The following is a 25,354-nucleotide window of genomic DNA, read 5'->3' as shown; positions in this document are numbered from 1 at the left end:
ATTTATTAACAAAACAATAATTACTATGCATTGTACATATACCTTGTAACCATTGTAACATTAATCCAACATGTAAAATTTTCCTTACCTTCCTGTCCCAGAAGACTCCTATATGACGCAAAAGGATCCTAGAAGGCAATCCAAGTAAACCATATTCGACACTCGCGAACCTCCAATTATGATACAGGTTTTTAATCCAACTTTACCCTCGGCCGCACTCTCCGACCATGGACATCAACTCCTCGAAAGTTAAGCCCTGCAAGGCTATTTGCCCAAACAGGATCCCCCAGCTTTCCATTCACCACAAACCTCATAGATGTACGCATAAAGAGATAGAGCCATGTACCTATTCCAAGTTTTGCCTCCCAGGATCCCCCTTTTACCTGCCACCAGATGAACATAGGTGTCACCTCACCTATGCTCGTCCCTCCAAACCTTGAAAGCTGTTTCCAAGCCATCTTGCATACCCCATGACCACAGGTCAATCCCCACATCATTCAGATGAACCCCATTGCACCTCAAAAACTTATGGACGCTTCCTCTAAGTCTTTATGCTGCACAACAAAACCACCCTGTCACCTTACAAAACGGCCTACCTCCTTGTTGACTTTCGCCCGAGCTTTGTTCAGTTTTTGAACCGACCTCGCCAACCGCCAAACCCGACGCACCACTATGTCTGACCAAACCACCAACAATTAAGGAAACTCCGCCCACAACCTCAGCAAGTCCAACTTGATGTCCCTAATGACGTCTGGAGATACGAATGCCCAAGTCGTTCCCTCCCGCATGCAATACCACAATATCCGGAGGAAAATCTAGAGAAACATAAAAAAACTAAATTCTGGAAGCACCCGTCCCCACAACAAAGCCAATCTAACAAACCTATAATTCGTTAGCATCAAAACCCAACTGCCTTCAATTCCTGTGCACATCTGCTCTTTGGGCTCCCCAATACACATAGGAATGACCAAAAATCCAGGCTAAACACGGGGCGGACTCTAAAAAAAAATATAAAAATAACCAAATCAGGACCATACTACCACAACAAGTACCTTGTACCGCCCACAAAACTATAATCATCTAATAGCCGCAACCCCTTGTCTCACAATGCGACAGCAAATGAGGACGAATATAAGAACTAAAACAAGCAGACTCCCATCTACCTATACGCCGAATCACATCATTCCCCAAACCCCACCTAGGACGCTTCGGTGGCAGCTCCAATCCGAAAGGAGTGAGACGCAAACTCACTTTCCCTTTAACCTTCTGCCGCCAAACGCTTCCAAAAGACTGCCACGAACGGAAAACGAGACACGGCCGTCCCATTCTGATGTATTAACAATGGCACAGCAATATCTGGCCGCATAACCAAGAAATCCTCAACACATCGAACCAGGCAAACAACCGACTATCATGCCCCACTCTGACGATGTGCGGAGGTCGGCCAGGATAGCAGCACGAGTTTAGTATTTGTTTTGGTGCCGTGCTGGATCCGCCTCTCATCAGGTGCACTGGGTGGAGTCATTGATTTAAATGGCCTCCAGCTAAGTGCTCTGAGCGGATTAGACTGATCATTTTGGTCTGGGAAGTTTGGAGGGAAGGTTGGCTGTCAGTTCCTGCTCTCAGAAGATAAGTGTCATTTCTAGTTTGGTTGTTTGTGTCATCTATCCCATCCAGGTTCTGTGCGAGCAGGCTGCTCCTATCTCCCCACTTCACCATCTCAGGGAGTTCAGGGTTTTGTCAGTCCAGGCTGGAGGACACAGCACACCTACCTTCAAGGTCTGCCTGTGGGCTGAGCAGTGCAGGGAAAGAGGTCAGGGATAAACTAGGAGGTTGGCATGTTATCTTTTATACTGAGTGCACGTCCGCCGTGACACCGACCCAGCTAACGGCCACAATACAAAACGCATCCCTCTACCCTCTAGATCCGTTTTTGATCTACGCACACTCTTCAGGCCACGACCCCGCACTCCATTGTCCCTGACAGAAAGCTCCATAGCCACAAGACCCTGATGCATCTGTGAAAAGCTCCAAATCAACATTAGAAATCTGCGCTTCCATCCATACCGATCTACCGTTAAACTGAGACAAAAATTGCTCCCATACCTCCATATCAGCCCGTACTTCCGCAGACAACCACACGAAATAGAAAGGGGCAGCCGTCCCCGCCGTAGCCATGGACAGTCGCCCACAGAAAACCCTACCCATAGGCAAACTCCGACACGCAAAGTTAAGCTTACACAATACCGACTGTACCCTGTGCAATTGGGCTTTTTTAACCCTCCGCAAACCAGCCACTTCAGCAACCAGATTAGTCACTTTCTCTTCTGGCAAAAGACATTCCATGTTGATTGTATCAATAACAATACCCAAGAATTTAACCGAAGTAGCGGACCTTACGTCTTTTCCGGTGCTAAAGGAACACCAAACGCCGCTGCAACGCGATCCATCGTATGCAACAAAATAGAACAGATACGAGTGCTCGCCGGCCCCAAAAATAAAAAATCGTCCAAGTAGTGAAGCACAGAATCGAATCTAGACTCCTGCTTCTCCACCCATTCCAAAAAAGAACTAAAAGTTTCGAACAATGAAAAAGAAATTGTGCAACCCATAGGCAAACAACAATCTACATAGAATCGCCCCTCCCATTTGAAACCCAACAGGTGAAAACTATCCGTTTTTGCCCTAAATGACGAACCCAAGCGACCGCTGCATCAAAAGATGTGTATGACACAGAACAGAGCTCCTGGTCTATACCGTCGTTCACTGAAGTTCCAGCCAGTTATTACAAATGGTGAATGAGCCGAAACTTGTTCAGCTCCTTCTTCGGTACCAGCCCCAACGGAGATACGCGCAACCCTGGCAACGGAATTTCCGGAAACTGTTCTGCAACTCGACCCGCCCGCACTTCTTTCTCAATCTTCTCCTTAATGACCCCCGGCCTAGCGAGCGCCGAAACTAAATTTCGAACGCTACCGCCCGCCTCAACTGAAGTACAGGGAATGCGAAAACCTTCAACAAAACCCCTACGTAACAAATCCGCTATCGCCCTATTTGGATACCTATTTACAAAGGGAAGCATCTCGTCCACCCTCACCTGCGTCAGACCTCTTCTGTGTAGCCTCCTGTCCCTTTCCCCGCTTGAAACACCGGGTAAGGCTATGGGCACCTCCACACCCAGAGCATTCGTGCTTAAAACGGCAGTCGGAAAGGAACTTACAGTACCCTTCGTTAAACTACCAGCAACAACCTTTTCTCCTGCCAGAAGGCGACTCTGCTGCCGAAGCACCCCCTGACGCCCATTGAAAGGGCTGAGCGCCCCCTTTAGAAGCCACCATAAGCCTCATCCACAAACTAATATCCTCATGGTCCCACCGTATACTTGGCCGGATAGCCTTACGCTGGTGGAACTGTTCATCGTATCTCAACCGCGCTACCCTTCCATATACCCTGTAAGCTTCTCCATGTAATCCATGTAACCAAAAAGCGTGGAACAATGTTCCGCCGCTTTTTCCCTGACCACACTCGCCAATATCGCAAAAGCCTGCAGCCAATTCATAAATGTGCGTGGTATCAAACGATACCAACGCCACTCCTCTTCTTCTTTCCTACTCTCATACGGCTTCACCCTATCCAAATTAAACTTCTCTAACGGGAGCAATGAAAAGATTTCAACATATTAATCTTTATAAATCTTTTCCCTCACTTCCGGTTTTAAGTGGGCCCCTAATGGCCCCTCAAAAAACACATATACCTCTCCTTTTGCAGCATCCGCCAACCGTACCACATCTACCGTACCTGACTTCCCGCCACTAATCGTAGACTCAACAGATGCTGCAGCCGATGGCACCGCCGCCTCAGGCACCGAAACTACAGAGGGAACGGCGCTCCCAACAGCAACCCTAGATCATTCGACCGCGGTAGTCGCCCCCGATCCGGCCTGAACCGTCGATGTCCAAACCGCGGTCCCCATCGCCGCCTTCCGGCCATCTTCGCCTTCTTCCGATTCCTGGGTGAATTCGCCTTCCTACTCGGACCGCAATAACGGAGACTCACCTCCATGTCCATAAGGAGCAGGGTCACGATCCTCTTCTCGCCCCAGTCCTGGCCCACCAGCTGGTGGCCGCAATCTGCTGTCTGGCACCTCCTCTCTGACAGCCGCGGGCACAGGGTAATCTATCCTGCTTGCTTTCACAGGGCTCCCTCTACCGACTGCCGACCTCTTAGGGGGCAGAGCCGCAGCAACCTCATTCCTCTTCCTGCGATGTGAATGATTCTGGCTCTCAGCAAGGGGCCTCAGCATAAGGATCGCATCCTGCCCGTCGTCCTGGCCACCCAGACTGGAGGTCGCCCGCCTACTCCTCCTGGAGCCCACCCGCCGATCCTGCGCTGCGGCCCCGTCACCAGGTAAATCCCAGGCTCGCTCCCTGCTACAGATCTCCGCAGGGGGCCCACCGCGTCCTCCATATCTCCCTCCTGCATGATCAGGGAGATGGGGCTCAAACTCTTGGGGGGCCTGGATCTCCATGCCGTACTTAATGGGGCCACCTCCGCCAACCTTCCCCCTTGTAACGCCGCCTGAAGGGTTTCCTGCACCCACTCTGGCCCATGATTATCCACCGCGGTCCTAACCTGCTCAATTAATTGTTCCAGGGAAGCCATGTCACGTCCTAACTTCAGCACCACGTTCTTCACCATAATATGGTATTGCTGGCCCTGCCTTCCATCAGTTTGGACCCAACTACAAAACGGTATTTTTTTCCAGGGCGTTGCGGGAAAATGGGCGGGTGCGTTACGGGAACACCCGCGATTTTTCAGCATGAGTGCAAAACATTGTAATGCGTTTTGCACTCGCGTGAGAAAAATCGCGCATGTTTGGTACCCAAACCCGAACTTCTTCACAGAAGTTCGGGCTTGGGATCGGTGTTCTGTAGATTGTATTATTTTCCCTTATAACATGGTTATAAGGGAAAATAATAGCAGTCTGAATACAGAATGCATAGTAAAATAGCGCTGGAGGGGTTAAAAAATAAATAAAAATAATTTAACTCACCTTAATCCACTTGATCGCGGAGGCTGGCATCTCCTTCTGTCTCCTTTGCTGAACAGGACCTGTGGTGAGCATTCATTACAGGAAAATTACCTGTGGTGATGTCACTCCGGTCATCACATGATCTTTTACCATGGTGATGGATCATGTGATGGATCATGTGATGACCGGAGTGACATCACCACAGGTCATTTTCCTGTAATGAATGCTCACCACAGGTCCTGTTCAGCAAAGGAGACAGAAGGAGATGCCAGCCTCCGCGATCAAGTGGATTAAGGTGAGTTAAATTATTATTATTATTATTTTTTTAACCCCTCCAGCGCTATTTTACTATGCATTCTGTATTCAGACTGCTATTATTTTCCCTTATAACCATGTTATAAGGGAAAAATATAATGATCGGGTCTCCATCCCGATCGTCTCCTAGCAACAGTGCGTGAAAATCGCACCGCATCCGCACTTTCTTGCGGATGCTTGCGATTTTCACGCAACCCCATTCACTTATATGGGGCCTACGTTGCGCGAAAAACACAGAATATAGAGCATGGTGCGATTTTCACACAACGCACAAGTGATGCGTGAAAATCACCGCTCATGTAAACAGCCCCATAGAAATGAATGGGTCGGTATTCAGTGCGGGTGCAATGCGTTCAACTCACGCATGGCATCCGCGCGGAATACTCGCCCGTGTGAAAAGGGCCTTACTGGTATAGTAACCCGCCTGCTGCTGCAGGAATTTGATTCAACTTGAAAACTCAAGGAGGAGGACACAATAGTGTAGACTACAGGAGCATTTAAAATCAAGAAAGTTTAATCTCCATATTCACAAAAGTGATAAAACATTTATCAAAGCAAGGCTACATTCACACGAACATATTCTGTTTCCGTGTCAGTGCCGTTTGTTTTGCGGATTTAATGAGGACCGATTCATTTGAATGGGTCCGCAAAAAATGCGGACAGCACACCGTTTGCTATCCACATCCGTATATCCGTTCCGTAGCCCCGCAAAAAAAAAAATAGAACATGTCTTAGTCTTGTCTGTTGCACACAGAAACAAGTAGTGCCACCATGACTGAGTGGTGAGGTGGCAACAACATGAGGAGTCAACAGAGTGGTGAGGTTGGGAATCACATGAGGAATCACATAAGTTGTCAACAAAGTCCCAGAGTGGTGAGGGTGGGAATTGCATGAGGAATCAAATGTGTCGTCAACACAGTGGCCCAGTCACAGAGTGGTGAGGGTGGGAATCGCATGAGGAATTGCATGTGTCGTCAACACAGTGGCCCGGTCACAGAGTGGTGAGGATGGGAATTGCATGAGGAATTGCATGAGTCGCCAACACAGTGGCCCAGTGACAGAGTAATGTGGTGGCAGCAGCATGAGAAGACCACAGAGTGGTGAGGTGGCAGCAGCATGAGGAGACAGCGAAGTGGCCCAGTGACAAAGTGGTGAGGTAGCAGCAGCATAAGGAGACCACAGAGTGGCCCAGTGACAGAGTGGTGAGGTAGCAGCAGCATGAGGAGACTACAGAGTGGTGATGTGGTAGCAGCATGAGGAGACCACAGAGTGGTGAGGTGGAAGCAGCATGAGGAGACCACAGAGTGGCCCAGTGACAGAGTATTGAGGTAGCGGCAGCATTAAGAGACTACAGAGTGGCCCAGTGACAGAGTGGTGAGGTAGCAGCAGCATGAGGAGACCACAGAGCGGCCCAGTGACATAGTGGGGAGGTGGGGGGCAATACCAGTACCAGCTGAATATGGTGAGGTGGCAGGAGCTGGATAAGACCACAGAGTGGTGAGGTGGCAGCAGCATGAGGAGACCACAGTGTTGAGTTGGCAGCAGCATGAGGAGACCACAGAGCGGCCCAGTGACATAGTGGGGAGGTGGGGGGCAATACCAGTACCAGCTGAAGATGGTGGGTGGCAGTAGGAGCACCTGGCAGCAGGTGTTTGGCATCAGGTGGGTGGCATCATCAGAATGGTAGCTGAAGCAGGTAGCCAGAAGAAACATATCTCTGGTATGTGGAAATCCTGGGTGATCCACGCCTGATTCATCTTCACAAAGGTCAGTTTCTCCACATTTTGGGTGGACAGGCGAGTTCTCCTTGGGGTAACTATGGCCCCCGCCGCACTAAACACCCGCTCTGATGCCACACTACTGGCCAAGCAGGAAAGCTTGTCCAGGGCAAACTCAGCCAGTTGTGGACACAAATCGAGTTTGGCTGCCCAGTAGTCCAAGGGATCTTCGATGTGGGGTGGCAGGGTGGAGTCCAAGTATACCACAACCTGCTGGTTCAGGTTCTGCTCCATGTCTACCTGCTGCTGCTGGTGAGTAGTTTCTTCACTAGGCGGGTGAAGAAATCTGCTCATCAGCGACTAGACTTAAGTTGCTGCTGATGGAGCTGGTACTGCTCCTGCCTCACCCCACCCCACCCCAGCAGCCATGGCAGTGGAACGTGAGGGCAGAGGGCCCCCCGGTCAGACCTGCGTGAGGATGGGGCACATAGGCAGCGGCCAGCTGACTACATAGGATGTTTAGATAGTAGTTCAGTTTGTCCTCCCTCTCAGCCAGTGGAAAAGAGGCCCCCATTTTGGACCGGTAGCGAGGGTCTAACATAGTGGAGAGCCAGTAGTCATCCCTCTGCCGAATGGTGACAATTTGCCTGCCATTACGCAAGCAACTGAGCATGCATTGGGCCATTTGCGCAAATGACTCGGAGGGACTCCCTGCCTCCATCTACACTGCATACTGCCACTGTGTGTCTGGGTCCTCTTCCTCATCGCCCTGTAGCTCCTCCGGCTGCTCCTGCTCCTCCTCTCCTGTCACCTGTATAGAAAAACCACCCATTTCTCTATGCACTGCTTGTGCTCGAATGTCCTCCTCCTCCTCCTCTAGTTCAGCCCCCACAGGGCTCATGTGGCCATGAGATGTAGTCGCCACGTCTCCTGACCCCTGGCCAACCAGATTTAGCAGCATCTGTTCCAGGACCAGGACATGAAGCAGTGGAATGACTTTGTTCATCCGGTAGTCCTAGTGACTGACAAATAAAGTGGCCTCCTCAAAGGGCGCGAGCAAATGGCAGATGTCACGCATGAGCTGCCACTGGCTAAGATCGAACTTACACACGCAAGTATCTCTGTCCCCCTGTATCATCAATTTATGGACTTTCTCTGTCCATATAGTCGGTCCAACATATGGAGGGTGGAGGTCCAACATATGGAGGGTGGAGTTCCAACGGGTGGAAACATCGCATATCAGTCGATGTTGGGGAACGCTATTGAAGCGATACACCCTTTGTAGCAGAAGGGTTTCACCGCCAGAGACGTCCTTTTCCCAATGGTGAGAGGTGCTGCAGGAACTCCAGGGTCATCCATGAGGGAAGCAGGAACAGCTCTTACAAGAGCTAGTGAACTGTGATATAGCGTTTTCCCCAATAAGAGACAGAGCTCAGTATTGAGAGTGAAGACTCTCTGCCTTTATTGGTGCCACACTTGGCCTTATATGCAAACCTCCCATCTGGACCTGAATGGGAACTGCGTGACAAACACACAGACCAATGGAAACAGGACACACAATCCCTCCCCTCTGCCTGGGAGATAATTAGGTGGTCAGGGAGAGAATAAGGTCAGATGCAATTACCAAACACTATTAACAAAACACTATAGGCTCTGCCTGTGATATAATTACCAATCACTCACAGGCAGAAAAAAAGGTTTTAAAGCCATATACATTACAGGGGCCATATAGAAAAGGGAACAGTGGGCATCCAATGAATAACCAGGTGGGCAAATGAATAGTGGTGAGATCCAAAAGGCAGAGAGTCTGTCACAATGCTCCCTTTTTGTGGAACACCCGGCAGACCCGGATTGACCCTGTTTGGGTTAACTTGGGGCTGTCCGGACTCTTGTTATGGGCTGAGTTCTGTTTGCTGGGATAATCCATCTGCATTACCGTTTTGTCAACTGGGCATGTATTGGATTGTAAAATTATATGGCTGCAGGGCCAAGCTCCATCTCACTAGTCGTCCATTGTCCCCTGCGACCTGGTTCAGCCATTCCAAGGGATTGTGGTCTGTGATCAAGGTGAATTCACGCCCATACAAATATGGAGTACGTTTTTTCAAAGCCCATACCAAAGGCCAAACATTCTTTTTCCACTGCTGCATAGCTCACTTCATGAGGTAACAGTTTCCTACTGATATACGCGACACGACAGGGTGCTCCCCTCCATCTTCTCCCACTTGGCTTAGAACTGCTCCCACTCCGAACATCGAGGCATCTGTGTGCACGATCAAACGTTTGTCAGCGACCGGGGCAGCCAAGACAGGAGCATTCACTAAGGCAGTCTTTATTGCTTGAAAGGCCTTTTCGCAGTCGGGGGACCACAGGACCTGTCTGGGTAGGTTATTTTTCGTCAAATCAGTCAAGGGTTTGGCCATTGCACTATAGTCTGGGACAAACCGTCTGTAGTACCCTGTGGTTCCCAAGAAGGCCAGTACTTGGGTCTTAGTACGCGGTGTGGGCCAGTTAGCGACTGCTTCGATCTTGGCAGGCTCTGGTCTCTGTTTCCCACACCATACCCGATGTTCCAAATACTGGACTTCTGCCATACCTACATGGCACTTATCTGGTTTCAGTGTCAAGCCGGCGGCCTGAATCTGATCTAATACTGTCCCTACATGCCTTAAGTGTTCTTCCCAGGAGTCAATGTAGACCGGAATGTGATCCAGGTATGCACAGGAAAATTCCTGGATGCCATCAAGAAGTCTATCCACCAAGCGTTGGAAAGTGGCCGGGGCGTTTTTCATCCCGAATGGCATGACCTTAAACTGGTACAAGCCAAACAGGGTGACAAAAGCCGACTTGGGGACAGCCTCTTCGGCCAAGGGAATCTGCCAGTACCCCTTGCAGAGGTTTATGGTGGTCAGATAGTGTCCCCTGGCGATACGGTGTAGCAGTTCGTCTACTCGGGGCATGGGGTAAGCGTCGGTCACTGTTTTATCATTTAGCCGCCGATAGTGTACGCAGAAACGGGTAGTGCCATCCTTTTTCGGGACTAGGACTACTGTAGATGCCCACGGGCTATCGGATGGCTCAATGACGCCTAACCTCAACATTTCCTGTATCTCACATCTCATCCCTTCATGGACAGTTTCGGGTATCCAGTAGGGGGGCTGTCTAAGGGGACTTTGCCCGGGGGTTTATACCTTGTGGGTGGTGAGAAAGGTACAACCGGGTTCTTGGGAAAACTTTTGCCGTTTACTCGCTAGTAAGTGGAGCATCTGCTCCCTTTCAGTGGGATTTAGTCGGTCCTCTAACTGGACTTGGCGGATGGGGTCACTCTGGGGTTGTCTCTCTAAAAGGTCGGGTAAGGGTAAATTGTCTTGGTCATCAGTTGCTTGGGCACATACGGCTGCTACGTCCTCCTGCCTTTCCTGATATTCTTTTAACATATTTACGTGAAAGGACCACCTTATCCTCTCATCTTTACAGCTAGCAATGGCATATGTGGTGTCACATAGTTGCTCTACTACCTTATAGGGACCTTGCCACGCTACCTGTAGTTTATCAGTCTTGATGGGTTTCAAGACTAACACCTTCTCTCCTATCTGGAATGTATGCTGACGGGCACTCCTATCATACCATACTTTCTGTCGTCCCTGGGCCGCCTGGAGGTTCTCCTTTGCCATCTGGGCTAATTGCTCCATGCGGTCCCTGAGGTCTACTACATATGATACGATGGGAGTCCCTTCCCTCTCGGTCTCTCCCTCCCAGTGCTCACGAATGAGATCAAGGGGACCTCGTACCCTTCTCCCATATAACAGCTCACAGGGAGAGAACCCAGTGGATTCCTGCGGCACCTCTCGGTATGCAAACAAGAGGTGTGGTAGGAATCTTTCCCAGTCCCTGTAAGTGTCTGTGAACGTCTTCAACATTTGCTTTAGGGTCCCGTTGAAGCGCTCACAGAGACCACTGGTCTGAAGGTGATATGGGGAGCTGAACAAGGGCTTAATATCACAGGCTTCCCATAAATGGCGGGTGAGGTCTGCGGTAAACTGCGTCTCTTGGTCAGATATGATTTATTTTGGGAAACCTACCCTGGTGAATATCCCGACTAGGTCACTGGCAACAGTATCTGCCTGGATATTCGAGAGGGCTACGGCTTCCGGGTATCGGCTGGCGTGGTCCACAACTGTAAGGATGTACTGCTTACCGGACTGACTGGGTCTCTTAAAGGGTTCTTTTAGGTCAACTGCTATCCGGCTAAACGGCTCCCCAATAACTGGCAAAGATAGCAGTAGAGCTTTAGGGTGGTCTCCCCTCTTCCCTACTCTTTGACATGTATCAGAGGTCCTGCAGTAGTGACGCACATCCTTGGAGACTCCCGGCCAGAAAAAGTGCTAGGTTATTCTCCCAGCTGTGCGTGATACCCCCAGGTGTCCTGCGAGTGGGATATCGTGTCCGATTCGCAGAAGCGCCAGCCGGTATTTTCGTGGTACAACCAGCTGGCGTTTCTGTGAAGGGACTGTCCCGTGGCTCCGGGTGACCGACACCCTAAACCCTGCTCCCACATAAATTTCTCTCCTTCTAACCCTCCCTCCCCCATCTATGCCCTATCCCTGGGTGGCTTGCAGATGAGTGGAAGACTTCAAGAACCTCTTTACAATCAGATTGAACACATGTGCCATGACAAATAAAGTAGCCTCCTCAAAGGGCGCGAGCCATGCGTCCTGCATGGCTCAGACCTCCTTGATGCAGCGCCGATACCATGTTCTTCTCGTTGTCGGTGACCATGGTTACGATTTTGAGTTGTTGAGGAGAAAGCCAGGATTCGATTTCTTGATGGACGCAGAGCAGTTCCTCCCCTGTGTGACTCTGTTCGCCCAGGCAAACTAGGTGCAGAACAGCATGGCACCGCCATGCCCTGCACATGTGGTATGCTGGAGATGCATTGTGAATTGTCCCTGCAGTGGAGGCTGAGGACACTGTGGAGGATGAGGAGCTAGAGGCAGACATTGTCGCAGGACCAACAACATGAGAACATTGAGGCGGCAGCGGCGCCACCTGACCAAGTTGCTGGTGTGGCTGGGCAGGACCCACATTTACCCAGTGGGCCTTAAAGGACATATATTGTCCTTGACTTTAGTTACAGCTCCACACGTCGGCGCTGCTGTGCACTTTGGCGGACACCGACAGGCTCAAGGACTGGCCTACTTTCTGTTCGACATGGGTGTGCAGAGATGGTACTGCCTTTTTCGCAAATAAATTACGGCTTGGGACTCCACCTCGGCTCGGCACAAGCCATCAGTTCTCTGAAAGGTGCAGAGTCCACCACTTGGAAAGGGAGGGACTGCAGCACCAGCAACTTGGCCAGGAGCACGTTCAGCTTCTGTGCCGTTGGATGAGTTCACGCATACTGTTGTTTCTTGGCAATCGCTTCAGTGATCGATTGCTGATGAAGTGACTGATGAGGAATAGGACCAGGAGCAGTAGCATCAGGACCAGTAGATGATGGGAATGACAGACAGCTCCCTTGGCTGAGGTGGTGGAGCCTTGACTTACGGAAAAGGGATGCGGGCCATTGATTCAGCGGTTGCCGTAGCAGGCTGGACCACTACATTAGCACCACGGTTCTCCAAGGCCACTTTATGGTGACGCTGCATGTGTTGACTCAGGGCTGTGGTGCCAACATTGGCACCCTGGCCACACTTCACCTTCTGCCCACAGATTTGACAAATGGCCATGTTTACCTCCTGTGGGATCGTGACAAAAAACTGCCAGACCGCCTAATATGGCATTTTCCCCCCAACACTCTGTACTGACTGCATGCTACCGCTGCCTCCGTGAACCCCTCCACCGCTACTTTCCAGGCAGGTAGGCTGCTGCGAAGCGGGTGGGCTACCCGGGGCACGTTTGGCTCCTGACCTCCGACTGCTGCCACCCTGCTGACTCACAGCCACACTATGACCTTGCTGGCTCAGCCGCTGCCTCACGCGCAGGCTGCCACCCTGTTCGCCTGATGACTATGAAGCCCCTTCTTCACCCGGCTCCCAAGTGCGATCGGCTACATCATCATCATTCGCTACTGTCTGCACGTCACTGATGTCCCCCCTCAATGGTCTCAGGGCCAGGAGCCTGACCGCTCACAACACCAGCTCCCACACGACACTCATCATCACTACTTGCCCGCCTACCGAAGAAAGCGGAGGATGTTTCCTCCAGATCTTGGTTGGGCAGTAGCTGCTGACTGTCCTCTTGTAGCTCGTCCTCTCTGAAAAGTGGAGCCGAGCCTACGGCATATAATACTTCTCGCGCTGAGGGAACAGAAATTTACAGAGGCAGGTTGAGGACAGTTGGGGGCACAGGGCCTGAGGAACCCACCAACTCTTAGTTGGGGATGTCTGATGTCACTTGCGACGAAGTCGAAGACCGAGTCAACCATTCAAGCACCGCTGGGTTGCTGGTCAAGACATGACTGCTAGATGACACTGGGAGCTCAGGCCTCTCGCTGCGACTCCTGCTAACGCCCCCCCCCCTCTTCCCCTCTACTGCTGCTACTTCTGCCTGCGACAGAAACATTTTGGCCACTGCCCATTCCCTTTTGAAGGGCCTGTCACTTGTCTGTCTGACATACTGTAAGATAAAAGAACTAAATTCAATTAGAAGTAAATTAATACACCCCAAAAAAGGTTGTAGTACAATGTAACTTCACTGCAGAACAGCTAGGACGTAATTTTTTTACTATTAATACACCCCCAAAAAAGCTGTATGCAATGTAAATTCATTGCAGAACGGCTAATAAGACATATGTATATTTCCTATTAATACGCCCCGTAAATGGCTGTATAGCAATGTAACTTTACAGCAGAACGACTAGAAAGATGTACATATATTTCCTATTAATACACCCCGTAAATGGCTGTATAGCAATGTACAGTCAGGTCCACAAATATTGGGACATCAACACAATTCTAACATTTTTGGCTCTAAACACCACAATGGATTTGACATGAAACGGACAAGATGTGCTTTAACTGCAGACTGTCAGCTTTAATTTGAGGGTACTTACATCCAAATCAGGTGAACGGTGCAGGAATTACAACAGTTTGCATATGTGCCTGCCACTTGTTAAGGGACCAAAAGTAATGGGACAATTGACTTCTCAGCTGTTCCATTGCCAGGTGTGTGTTATTACCTCATTATTCCAATGAGCAGATAAAAGGTCCAGACTTCATTTCAAGTGTGCTATTTGCATTTGGAATCGGTTGCTGTCAACTCTCAAGATGATATCCAAAGAGCTGTCACTATCCGTGAAGCAAGCCATCATTAGGCTGAAAAAACACAACAAACCCATCAGAGAGATAGCAAAAACATTAGGCCTGGCCAAAACAACTGTTTGGAACATTCTTAAAAATAAGGAACGCACCGGGAAGACCACGAAAAACAACTCTGGTGGATGACCGAAGAATTATTTTCCTGGTGAAGAAAACACCCTTCACAACAGTTGGCCAGATCAAGAACACTCTCCAGAAGGTCGGTGTATGTGTGTCAAAGTCAACAATCAAGAGAAGACTTCACCAGAGTAAATACAGAGGGTTCACCACAAGATGTAAACCATTGGTGAGCCTCAAAAACAGGAAGGCCAGATTAGAGTTTGCCAAATGACATCTAAAAAAGCCTTCACAGTTCTGGAACAACATCCTATGGACAGATGAGACCAAGATCAACTTGTACCAGAGTGATGGGAAGAGAAGAGTATGGAGAAGGAAAGGAACTGCTCATGATCCTAAGCATACCACCTCATCAGTGAAGCATGGTGGTGGTAGTGTCATGCCATGGGCATGTATGGCTGCCAATGGAACTGGTTCTCTTGTATTTATTGATGATGTGACTGCTGACGAAAGCAGCAGGATGAATTCTGAAGTGTTTCGGGCAATATTATCTGCTCATATTCAGCCAAATGATTCAGAACTCATTGGACGGCGCTTCACAGTGCAGATGGACAATGACCCAAAGCATACTGCAAAAGCAACCAAAGAGTTTTTAAGGGAAAGAAGTGGAATGTTATGCAATGGCCAAGTCAGTCACCTGACCTGAATCCAATTGAGCATGGATTTCACTTGCTGAAGACAAAACTGAAGGGAAAATGCCCCAAGAACAAGCAGGGACTGAAGACAGTTGCAGTAGAGGCCTGGCAGAGCATCACCAGGGATGAAACCCAGCATCTGGTTATGTCTATGCATCCAGACTTCAGGCTATAATTGACTGCAAAGGATTTGCAACCAAGTATTAAAAAAGTGAAAGTTTGATTTAAGATTATTATTCTGTCCCATTACTTTTGGTCCCTTAACAAGTGGGAGGCGCATATGCAAACTGTTGTAATTCCTACACTGTTCACCTGATTTGGATGTAAATACCCTCAAATTAAAAATGACAGTCTGCAGTTAAAGGACATCTTGTTGGTTTCATTTCAAATCCATTGTGGTGGTGTATAGAACCAAAAATGTTACAATTGTGTCAATGTCCCAATATTTATGGACCTGACTGTAAATTCACCGCAGAACGGTTAATAGTACCTATGTATACTTCCTATTAATACACCCCATAAATGGCTGTATGGCAATGTAAATTCATCGCAGAACGGCTAATAAGACATATGTATATTTCCTATTAATACACCACGTAAATGGCTGTATAGCAATGTAACTACACCGCAGAACGGCAAATAAGATGTCCTTTTTTTTAAAACTATTAATACACCCCAAAAAAGGCTGTAGTACAATGTAACCACCACAGAATGGCAAACAAGACATACTTTTTTTCCTATTAATATACCCCAAAAAAGGCTGTAGAACAATGTAACCGCAGAACGGCTAATAAGACATCGTTTTTTTTCCCTATTAATACACCCCCAATAAAACTGTAGAACAATGTAAATTCACCGCAGAACGGTTAATATGACGTACAGTAAATGAGATCACCTGTATGACGTCTTTTTACCAAGCTGAAAAAGCCCAATTTTAAGCTTCTCATTATGAGAGACCTTCCATTTTCATTTAATAATAATCTAGTCCCCCATCTTGAAACCATTTTTAGCTCTCCTACTGTTTATCCTTTATAGCAGGGATGCCCAACCTGCGGCCCTCCGGATGTTGTAAAACTACAACTCCCACCATGCCCTGCTGTAGGCTGATAGCTGTAGGCTGTCCAGACATGCTGGGAGTTGTAGTTTTGCAAAAGCTGGATGGCCGCAGTTAGGGCATCCCTGCTTTATAGCATGTGAAGTTTAAAACTGAATTCCATATTCAAGATGTGTTTTTATGAGGGATTTATAAAGGAGTAATATTACATTGGGATCACAGGTTTTTTAAATCGAACAGGTATTGTTACTTTATGATACATCATGTTACTTTTTTACTAGTATGTTAATGGTGTCTTTTAACATATTTACTATTGTGATTGTGTCTAAGTTGTAGTGTAATTTGTGCCAAAATGTAGTGCATTTGTGATGCAATTTGGCTAATCTCATTGTACACATATTTATAAAGTAAGTAATCCAAAAAGAATAATCCACTTGATAACTTCCCCTTTCAATGTCATTTTAGCTATTTCCTCAACTAGTAGATCATCTAATTCTTTGACTTGGCTAGGTGGTCTATATTTCACACCTACACAAGTTACCTTATGATTATCAAGCTGCAAGTAACCCAAACTGACTCTAAATTGGTCTCGCTAACTGGTATTAAATTCGATTTTATGCTATCTTACACATACAGGGCCACCCCTCCCCCTTTCTTGCCTTCTCTGTCTTTCCTATATAGAGAGAACCGTGGTATTGTTCTATCCCAGTCATTGCTCCCATTGAACCATATCTCAGTAACAGCCACTAAATCTATATTCTCAGATGCCATTATAGACTCAAGTTCATTGATCTTTTTCCCTAAACTGCGAGCATTTGTAGTGCGTGAAAATTGCAGCAGGTTCAATATTCAATGTTTTTCACGCAGCGCTGGCCCCATAGAAGTGAATGGGGCTGTGTGAAAATCGCATCATTTGCTTGCGTTTTTTTTCACTGACAGTTGCTAAGAGATGTTGTTTGTAAACCTTCAGTTTTTTATCACACGCGTGAAAAACGCATTAAATCGCATTGCACCAGGGCGGAAAAAACTGAACAACTGAATGCAATCGCAGACAAAACTGACTGCGCATGCAAGCAAAATTGCACATTTTTAACGGAACGCATTCCGGAACGCATCCGGACCGAATCCATCACGCTCGTGTGAAAGGGGCCTAAAAGTATTATTCTTAAATTTCTTTTTGTTTTACAGATTGAGACTAGCCCGAATGAATTTGCACTATATATTATCCATGCCTCAGGAGGTAAGTATATATGTTGGTCAGTGTGTGGTCAGCATGAATGTCATAAGCATGAGAGTCCTCCTCAACTTTTATGGACACAAATAATTTTTTGTGTCATTGCCTTCCAGTTGCAAAACTAATACTGACCTACTAAGTGTCCTCAGCCACTTCTTTCTAGAAAATTAGGTCTAGGTCATGAGCAAAATTCCTACTTCAGTAGTGATGGTTGCATTATTCAATACAGCCAGTCCCTGGGAAATAATTTTCTGAATTAAAAAAAACACCAATTTTGGACAAAAAACTAAATTTGCAATCCCCTAGATCTGGGGCCTATGCTGCATTTGTTAGTGTGACATACAAGCTTGAAATACTGCAATAATATTCTGGGTTTAATAAAACACCCATTTTTGGCAATACCCTACATACAGGGGCCTATGCTTCATCTGTCAGTGTGAGATACATGCATTAGATACTTGTGTTCTATTCTGTTATTAAAAAAACACCCATTTTGGGCAAAAAACTAAGTTTGCAGCCTTTGCTGCATCTGTCAGTGTGAGATACACGCGTTAGATACTGGTATTCCATTCTGTTATAAAAAAAACACCCATTTTGGGCAAAATACTTAATTTTGCAGCCTTTGCTGCATCTATCAGTGTGAGGTACAAGCTAGAAATACTACAATAATATTCTGGGTTTAAAAAACACCCATTTTGGGCCAAATACTAAATTTGCGGCCTTTGCTGCATCTGTCAGTGTGAAATACACGCATTAGATACTGGTGTTCTATTCTGTTATAAAAAAAAACACCCATTTTGTGCAAAATAATAAATCTGCGGCCTTTGCTGCATCTGTCAGTGTGAAATACACGCATTAGATACTGGTGTTCTATTCTGTTATTAAAAAAACACCCATTTTTGGCCCAATACTAAATTTGCGGCCTTTGCTGCATCTGTCAGTATGAGATACACGCGTTAGATACTGGTGTTCTATTCTGTTATTAAAAAAACACCCATTTTGGGCAAAATAATAAATCTGCGGCCTTTGCTGCATCTGTCAGTGTGAAATACACGCATTAGATACTGGTGTTCTATTTTGTTATTTAAAAAACACAAATTTTGGGCAAAAAACTAATTTTGAGCCTTTGCTGCATCTGTCAGTGTGAGATACACACATTAGATACTGGTGTTCTATTCTGTTATAAAAAAAACACCCATTTTGGGCAAGAAACAAAATTTGCGGCCTTTGGTGCATCTGCCAGTGTGAGATACACACGTTAGATACTGCTGTTCTATTCTGTTATTAAAGAAACACCCATTTTGGGCAAGATCCTAAATTTGAAAAATATGAGGAGAGCGTCAAATAAGGGACGTGGCCCCGGTCGTAGTGCTGCTGGTGGAGCTCCTGTTGCAGGGAGAGGACGTGGTCGATCTGTGTCAGCTACATGCACAAGTAAAGCACCTTCCTCAGGTGAGAGTTGGCAACAGAACCTTCAACGTTATTTGGTCGAGCAGAATGCGGCTCTACGAATGGTGAGGCCAGTACAAGTACAGGCGATAGTAGATTGGGTTGCTGAAAGTGCCTCCAGTTCCTTTTACATTGTCTCCCACCCAGTCTCCTGCTGAAAGATCAGAGTTGGCACCTGCAGCCGATGTCCATCAGTCTTTCACCTCAGCCCCTTGCAAATGAGCCAAGCAGTCTGAGCCCCAAGTCATGCAGCAGTCTCTTCTGCTTTTTGATGACTCTGCTAGCATGGTTTCCCAGGGCCATCCACCTAGCCCTGCCCCAGAAGTGGAAGAGATTGAGTGCACTGATGCCCAACCATGTTTCAAGATGAGTACATGGGAGGACCACTGCAGCACTCCTCAGATGATGATGAAACACAGGTGCCAACTGCTGTGGCTTTCTGCAGTGTGCAGACCGACAAGGATGGCAGGGGTGAAGACTGGGTCGAAGATGATGTGGAGGACGATGAAGTCCTCGAACCCACATGGAATCAAGATCATGCGAGTGACCTGTGTAGTTTGGAGAAAGAGGCGGTGGTCGCACAGAGCCACCAGCACAGCAGAAGAGGGAGCAGGGTGCAAAAGCGGAGCGGCCATCCCCTAGACAGTACGGCTGCTACTGCCCACCGCAGCAAGGGACCGAGCACACCAAAGCCAGCTCCAAGGAGTTCCCTGGCGTGGCAGTTCTTCAGACAATGTTCTGACGACAAGACACGAGTGGTTTGCACGCTGTGCAATCAGAGCCTGAAGCGAGGCAAAAACGTTCTCAACCTGAGCACAACCTGCATGACCAGGCATCTAAGTGCAAAGCACGAGCTGCAGTGGAGTAGACACCTCAAAAACCAAGAAAGGTCTCTGGCTCCTCCTGCTTCCTCTTCTGTTGCAGTCTTGGCCTCTTCATCCACCTCTGGAGTGACAGTGCCACCTGCCACCCCGCAAACAGAGGATCTGCCAGCAACACCACCACCTGGGTCACCAAGCATCTCCACAATGTCCCACGGAATTGTTCAGCTCTCCATCTCCCAAACACTGGAGCGGAAGAGGAAGTGACCGCGATCCCTGGCCCTGAATGCCAGCATTTTAAAATTACTGGTCTTTGAAATGCTGTCATTCCGTTTGGTGGAGACGGAGAGTTTTAAAAGCCTTATGGCGGTGGCTGTCCCACAGTACGTCGTGCCCAGCCACCACTACTTTTCCAGGCGTGCCATCCCTTCCCTGCACAACCAAGTGGGGGACAAAATCAGGTGTGCACTGCGCAACGCGATCTGTGGCAAGGTCCACCTAACTATGGATACGTGGACCAGTAAGCATGGTCAGGGACGTTATATCTCCCTAACAGCACACTGGGTGAATGCAGTGGCGGATGGGCCTGAGGCGGATAGCAGTTTAGCGCATGTCCTTCCACCACCGAGGATTGCAGGGTGCTTCAGTTTGCCTCCTGTTGCTTCCTCCTCCTACTCCGCTTCCTCATCCTCTACCGGCTCCTCATCCGGTCAGCGTAATACCTTCACCACCAACTTCAGCACAGCCAGGAATTAACGACAGCAGGCAGTTTTAAAACTTATCTATTTGGGGGACAAACCCCACACCGCGCAGGAGCTGTGGACGGGCCTTGAACAACAGACTGATGAGTGGTTGGTGCCTGTGAACCTCAAGCCCGGCCTGGTGGTGTGCGATAATGGGGGAAATCTCGTAGCAGCTCTGGGACTAGCCGGTTCGACGCTTCTCCCATGTCTGGCGCATGTGCTGAATTTGCTGGTGCAGAGGTTCCCTAAAAAGTACCCCGATATGTCAGAGCTGCTGCATAAAGTGCGGGCCGTCTGTGCGCGCTTTCGCGTTCTCACCCTGCTGCTGCTCGCCTGTCAGCGCTGCAGCGTACCTTCGGCCTTCCAGCTCACCGCCTCATATGCGACGTGCCCACAAGGTGGAACCCCACCTTGCACATGCTGGCCAGACTGTGCGAGCAGCAGCAGGCGATAGTGGAGTTTCAGCTGCAGAACGCACAGGTGAGTCGCTCTGTGGAACAGCACCACTTATGACTGGGCCTCCATCCGAGACCTGTGTTCCTTGTTGCGCTGTTTCGAGTACTCCACCAACATGGCCAGTGCCGATAACGCCATTCTCAGCGTTACTATCCTACTTCTATGCCTCCTTGAAAAAACGCTTCTGGCGATGATGGAAGAGGATGTGGCACAGGAGGAGGAGGAAGAAGAGGGATCATTTCATAGGGTTTCCGGCCAGTCATTCACAAGTGGCTCAGAGGGTGGGTTCCTGCACCCACAAACAACAGGTACACAATTGTCCAGCCAGGGCACAGTACTGGAGGATGACAAGGTGGAGGAGGAGGAGATGAAGGAGGAGGAACCATGTTCACAGCAGGGTGGCACCCAAACCAGCTCATGGCCCTCATTGGTGCGTGGCTGGGGGGATACAGAGAACACAGATGATACACCTCCCACAGAGGACAGCTTGTTGTTGCCTCTGGGCAGCCTGGCACACATGAGCGATTACATGCTGCAGTGTCTCCGCAAGGACCGCCGAGCTGCCCACATTCTAACTTGTGCTGATTACTGGGTGGCTACGCTACTGGATCCCCGTTACAAGGACATCGTACCGTCCTTTATTCCGACACTGGAGCGTGATCGTAAGATGCGCGAGTACAAGCGCACGCTGGTAGACGCGCTGCCGCTGGTAGACGCGCTGCTGGTGGCATTTCCACCTGACAGCAGGGGAACAGTGGAAGCACAAGGCGAAGGCAGAGGAGGAGGAAGAGGTCGCCAACAAAGCTGGGGCACCACCAGCACCTCAGAAGGCAGGGTTAGCATGGCCAAAATGTGGAAAAGCTTTGTCAACACGCCACAACAACCAGCACCAGCAGCTGATATGGAACGTCTTAGCAGGAAGCAGCATTTCAGCAACACGGTGGAGCAGTATGTGTGCACACGCCTACACGTACTGACTGATGCGTTTGCCCCCTTCAACTTCTGGGTCTCAAAATTGGGCACATAGCCTGAGCTTGCCCTTTACGCCTTGGAGGTGCTGGCCTGCCCTGCAGCCAGTGTATTGTCTGAACGTGTGTTTAGCACGGCAGGGGGCGTTATCACAGACGAGCGCAGCCGTCTGTCCACAGCCAATGTGGACAAGCTCACGTTCATTAAAATGAACCAGGCATGGATCCCACAGGACTTGTCCGTACCTTGTGCAGAATAGACATGTATACCAGCCTTACCCAGCCATTGTTATAGTACAGCGCAATTGCTCATTATTGTAGTTTGGATATTATCCACTCTTTTGGAGTATGCCCTAATTAAAAAAATAAAGAATTTAAACCAAAAACCAGTGTTGGCTACCTCATCCACCTCCACCGCCGCTTTCACCTACACTGCTACGTCCACCGCCTCCTCAAACTCCTACTCTATATGGACCCCCACCTCATAAATCAAGATGATTTTTTTTTTATTTGTATGTATTTTATTTGATTTCATTTCACTAATTTGTCTGTTACATTTTCGGGTGAAATTCACAAATTTTTGGCTGTGATATACTACTGCTATACCTAGTAGACAGGTAAAGAAAATTCACTATTTTGTCTGTTACATATTCGGTTGAAATTCACCAATTTTTGGGTGTGATATACCCCTGCTCTACCTAGTAGACAGGTAAAAACATTTCACTAATTTGTCTGTTACATTCTCGGGTGAAATTCACCAATTTTTCGGTGTGATATACCCAGGGCTTTTTTTCTCAGAGAAAAGGTGGTGGAACTCACCCCCCCCCCTCCCCTGGCCACGCCCCTACCCACCCCTAGGACCTCCCCCCTAAAACCGCCCCTTTAGAGAACAGGGATGCAAGTATAATTTGGGGGGGGGGGGGGCTATAAAAGTCCAGCCCAGCAAAGAAACCCCCCAGATGGGGATGGCACTGTTAATGGGGGATCTGGGGATGGCACTGTTAATGGGGGATCTGGGGATGGCACTGTTAATGGGGGATCTGGGGATGGCACTGTTAATGGGGAATCTGGGGATGGCACTGTTATGGGGTGGAGGATCTGGGGATGGCACTGTTATGGGGTGGAGGATCTGGGGATGGCACTGTTATGGGGTGGAGGATCTACAGACCCCCCACCCCATAACAGTGCCATCCACAGACCCCCCCCCACCCCATAACAGTGCCATCCACAGACCCCCCCCACCCCATAACAGTGCCATCCACAGACCCCCCTCCACCCCATAACAGTGCCATCCACAGACCCCCTCCACCGCATAACAGTGCCATCCACAGACCCCCCTCCACCCCATAACAGTGCCATCCACAGACCCCCCTCCACCCCATAACAGTGCCATCCACAGACCCCCCCATCCTATAACAGTGCCATCCACAGACCCCCCCCCACCCCATAACAGTGGCATCCACAGACCCCCCCCCACCCCATAACAGTGGCATCCACAGACCCCCCCCACCCCATAACAGTGCCATCCACAGACCCCCCCACCCCATAACAGTGCCATCCACAGACCCCCCCCACCCCATAACAGTGCCATCCACAGACCCCCCCACCCCATAACAGTGCCATCCACAGACCCCCCCACCCCATAACAGTGCCATCCACAGACCCCCCCACCCCATAACAGTGCCATCCACAGACCCCCCCACCCCATAACAGTGTCATTCACATACCCCCACCCCATAACAGTGTCATCCACAGACCCCCCATTGCCGCTCCAGTACAGTTATAAAATATGTAATTAAATGAATAATGATTCATGCTGCCCCCTCTGTAGTATAACTTTCAATGTATTGTACTCACAGGGCTACTGTTATCGTAATGCAGGCCGGCCGGGCAGATGAGCGGCAGCGTCACTGACTGACGTCACGTGCCTGCGCCGCCTGCTTTATGAATGAAGCAGGCGGCGCAGGCACGTGACGTCAGTCAGTGACGCTGCCGCTCGTCTGCCCGGCCGGCCTGCATTACGATAACAGTAGCCCTGTGAGTACAATACATTGAAAGCTATACTACAGAGGGGGCAGCATGAATCATTATTCATTTAATTACACATTTTATAAGTCTCTACTGGAGCTGCGGGGCCGGAGCACAGTGAACGTACCGGCCCCCAGCTCCTCTTCCCAGTCCCTCCCCGCTGATACATCGCAGGCTGCGATGTCAAAAGGTGGCGGAACGCCGTTCCGGTGCGTTCCGCCAGAAAAAAAGCCCTGGATATACCCCTGCTATACCTAGTAGACAGGTAAAAACATTTCACTAATTTGTCTGTTACATTCTTGGGTGACATTTGACCATTTTTGTCCCACTTTTCCGCTCGATCACATTTCATTTCAAACAATTCACCTCCCTTGGATGTGGTATCCCTTTCTCACGCTCCCTCTTCGGCATAGAACCCTGATTCGCCGCTAACCGTGATCAACATGGTAGGCACAGAAAAGAACATCAAAAGTTGATAGAGAAGATATCTAATTGGATCGTGAACATCACGGGGACATGCGACATGGTGGGGCAGTATGTGTGATACGCCTACACGTACTGACTGATGGGTCTGCCCACTTCAACTTCTGGGTCTCCAAATTGGGCACATGGCCTGAGCTTGTCCTTTACCCATGGAGGTGCTTGCCTGCCCTGCAGCCAGTGTATTGTCTGAACGTTTGTTTAGCACGGCTGGAGGGGGTTATCACAGGTTATATTTCCCAATGTTTTGGGGTGTACCCTAATTTAAAAAATAAATAAAGGCTACCTCCTCCTCCACTACTACCTACACCGCCACATCCACTGCCTCCTCAACCTCCTACTCCATATGGACCTCGTCCTCCAAGATCAAGATTATAATTTTTTATTTTTACGTATTTTATGTTATTTGAAGTCATTTCCCTATTCACATTTGTTTGCAGAGCACTTGCCATGCCCTTAACCACATTTTGCTGGCATTTGCAGCCCTCTAGCCCTTTCCATGACATTTTTAGAGCCATTTTAGTGCTCAAAAGTTTGGGTCCCCATTGACTTCAATAGGGTTTGGGTTCAGGGTCAAGTTCGGGTTCCGAACTCGAACTTTTTTGTGAAGTTCGGCCGAACCCGCCGAACCCGAACATCCAGGTGTCCACCCAACTCTACTCATTACGCCAGCCTACTGCTTTTCAAAAATATTCACATATATAGTTGCTGCCACAAGAGGTGACTGTATGGTTGCACATGTAGCACTGGGGGCATGTCCTTCTGTATATACAGAAACTTTTTCATCAGCTGTGGTTCTGATACTTAAAGAGGTCTTACACTAATATAAATATGTCTCACCCAACAGATATCCCTGTTATATGACTTTTCCCAAATACTACCATTTAGGCTCCATTCACACGTCCGCAAATGGGTCTGCATTCGTTCCGAAATTTTGCGGAAGGGGTGCGGACCCATTCATTTTCTATGGGGACGGAATGGATGC

At 48.7% G+C, this 25,354-nt stretch overlaps 1 protein-coding gene across 4 annotated transcripts in view; it reads left to right on the top strand.

Moving 5' to 3' along the window:
* The window catches only part of RASSF6 (Ras association domain family member 6), a 103,074-nt gene that overhangs the window by 67,696 nt on the left and 10,024 nt on the right, over positions 1–25,354 (top strand). For all 4 annotated transcript variants that reach the window (XM_040418138.1, XM_040418137.1, XM_040418139.1 and 1 more), the window contains one exon: positions 17,379–17,430. In XM_040418138.1, the coding sequence (XP_040274072.1) occupies positions 17,379–17,430 (52 nt within the window). The remainder of the gene's footprint in view (positions 1–17,378; positions 17,431–25,354) is intronic.

This window comes from Bufo bufo, chromosome 2 (genome assembly GCF_905171765.1).
Source record: "Bufo bufo chromosome 2, aBufBuf1.1, whole genome shotgun sequence".
Taxonomy (NCBI): Eukaryota; Metazoa; Chordata; class Amphibia; order Anura; family Bufonidae; genus Bufo; species Bufo bufo.
Note: the sequence above shows the minus strand (reverse complement) of the source record. Positions and strands in the feature narration are given on the sequence as shown.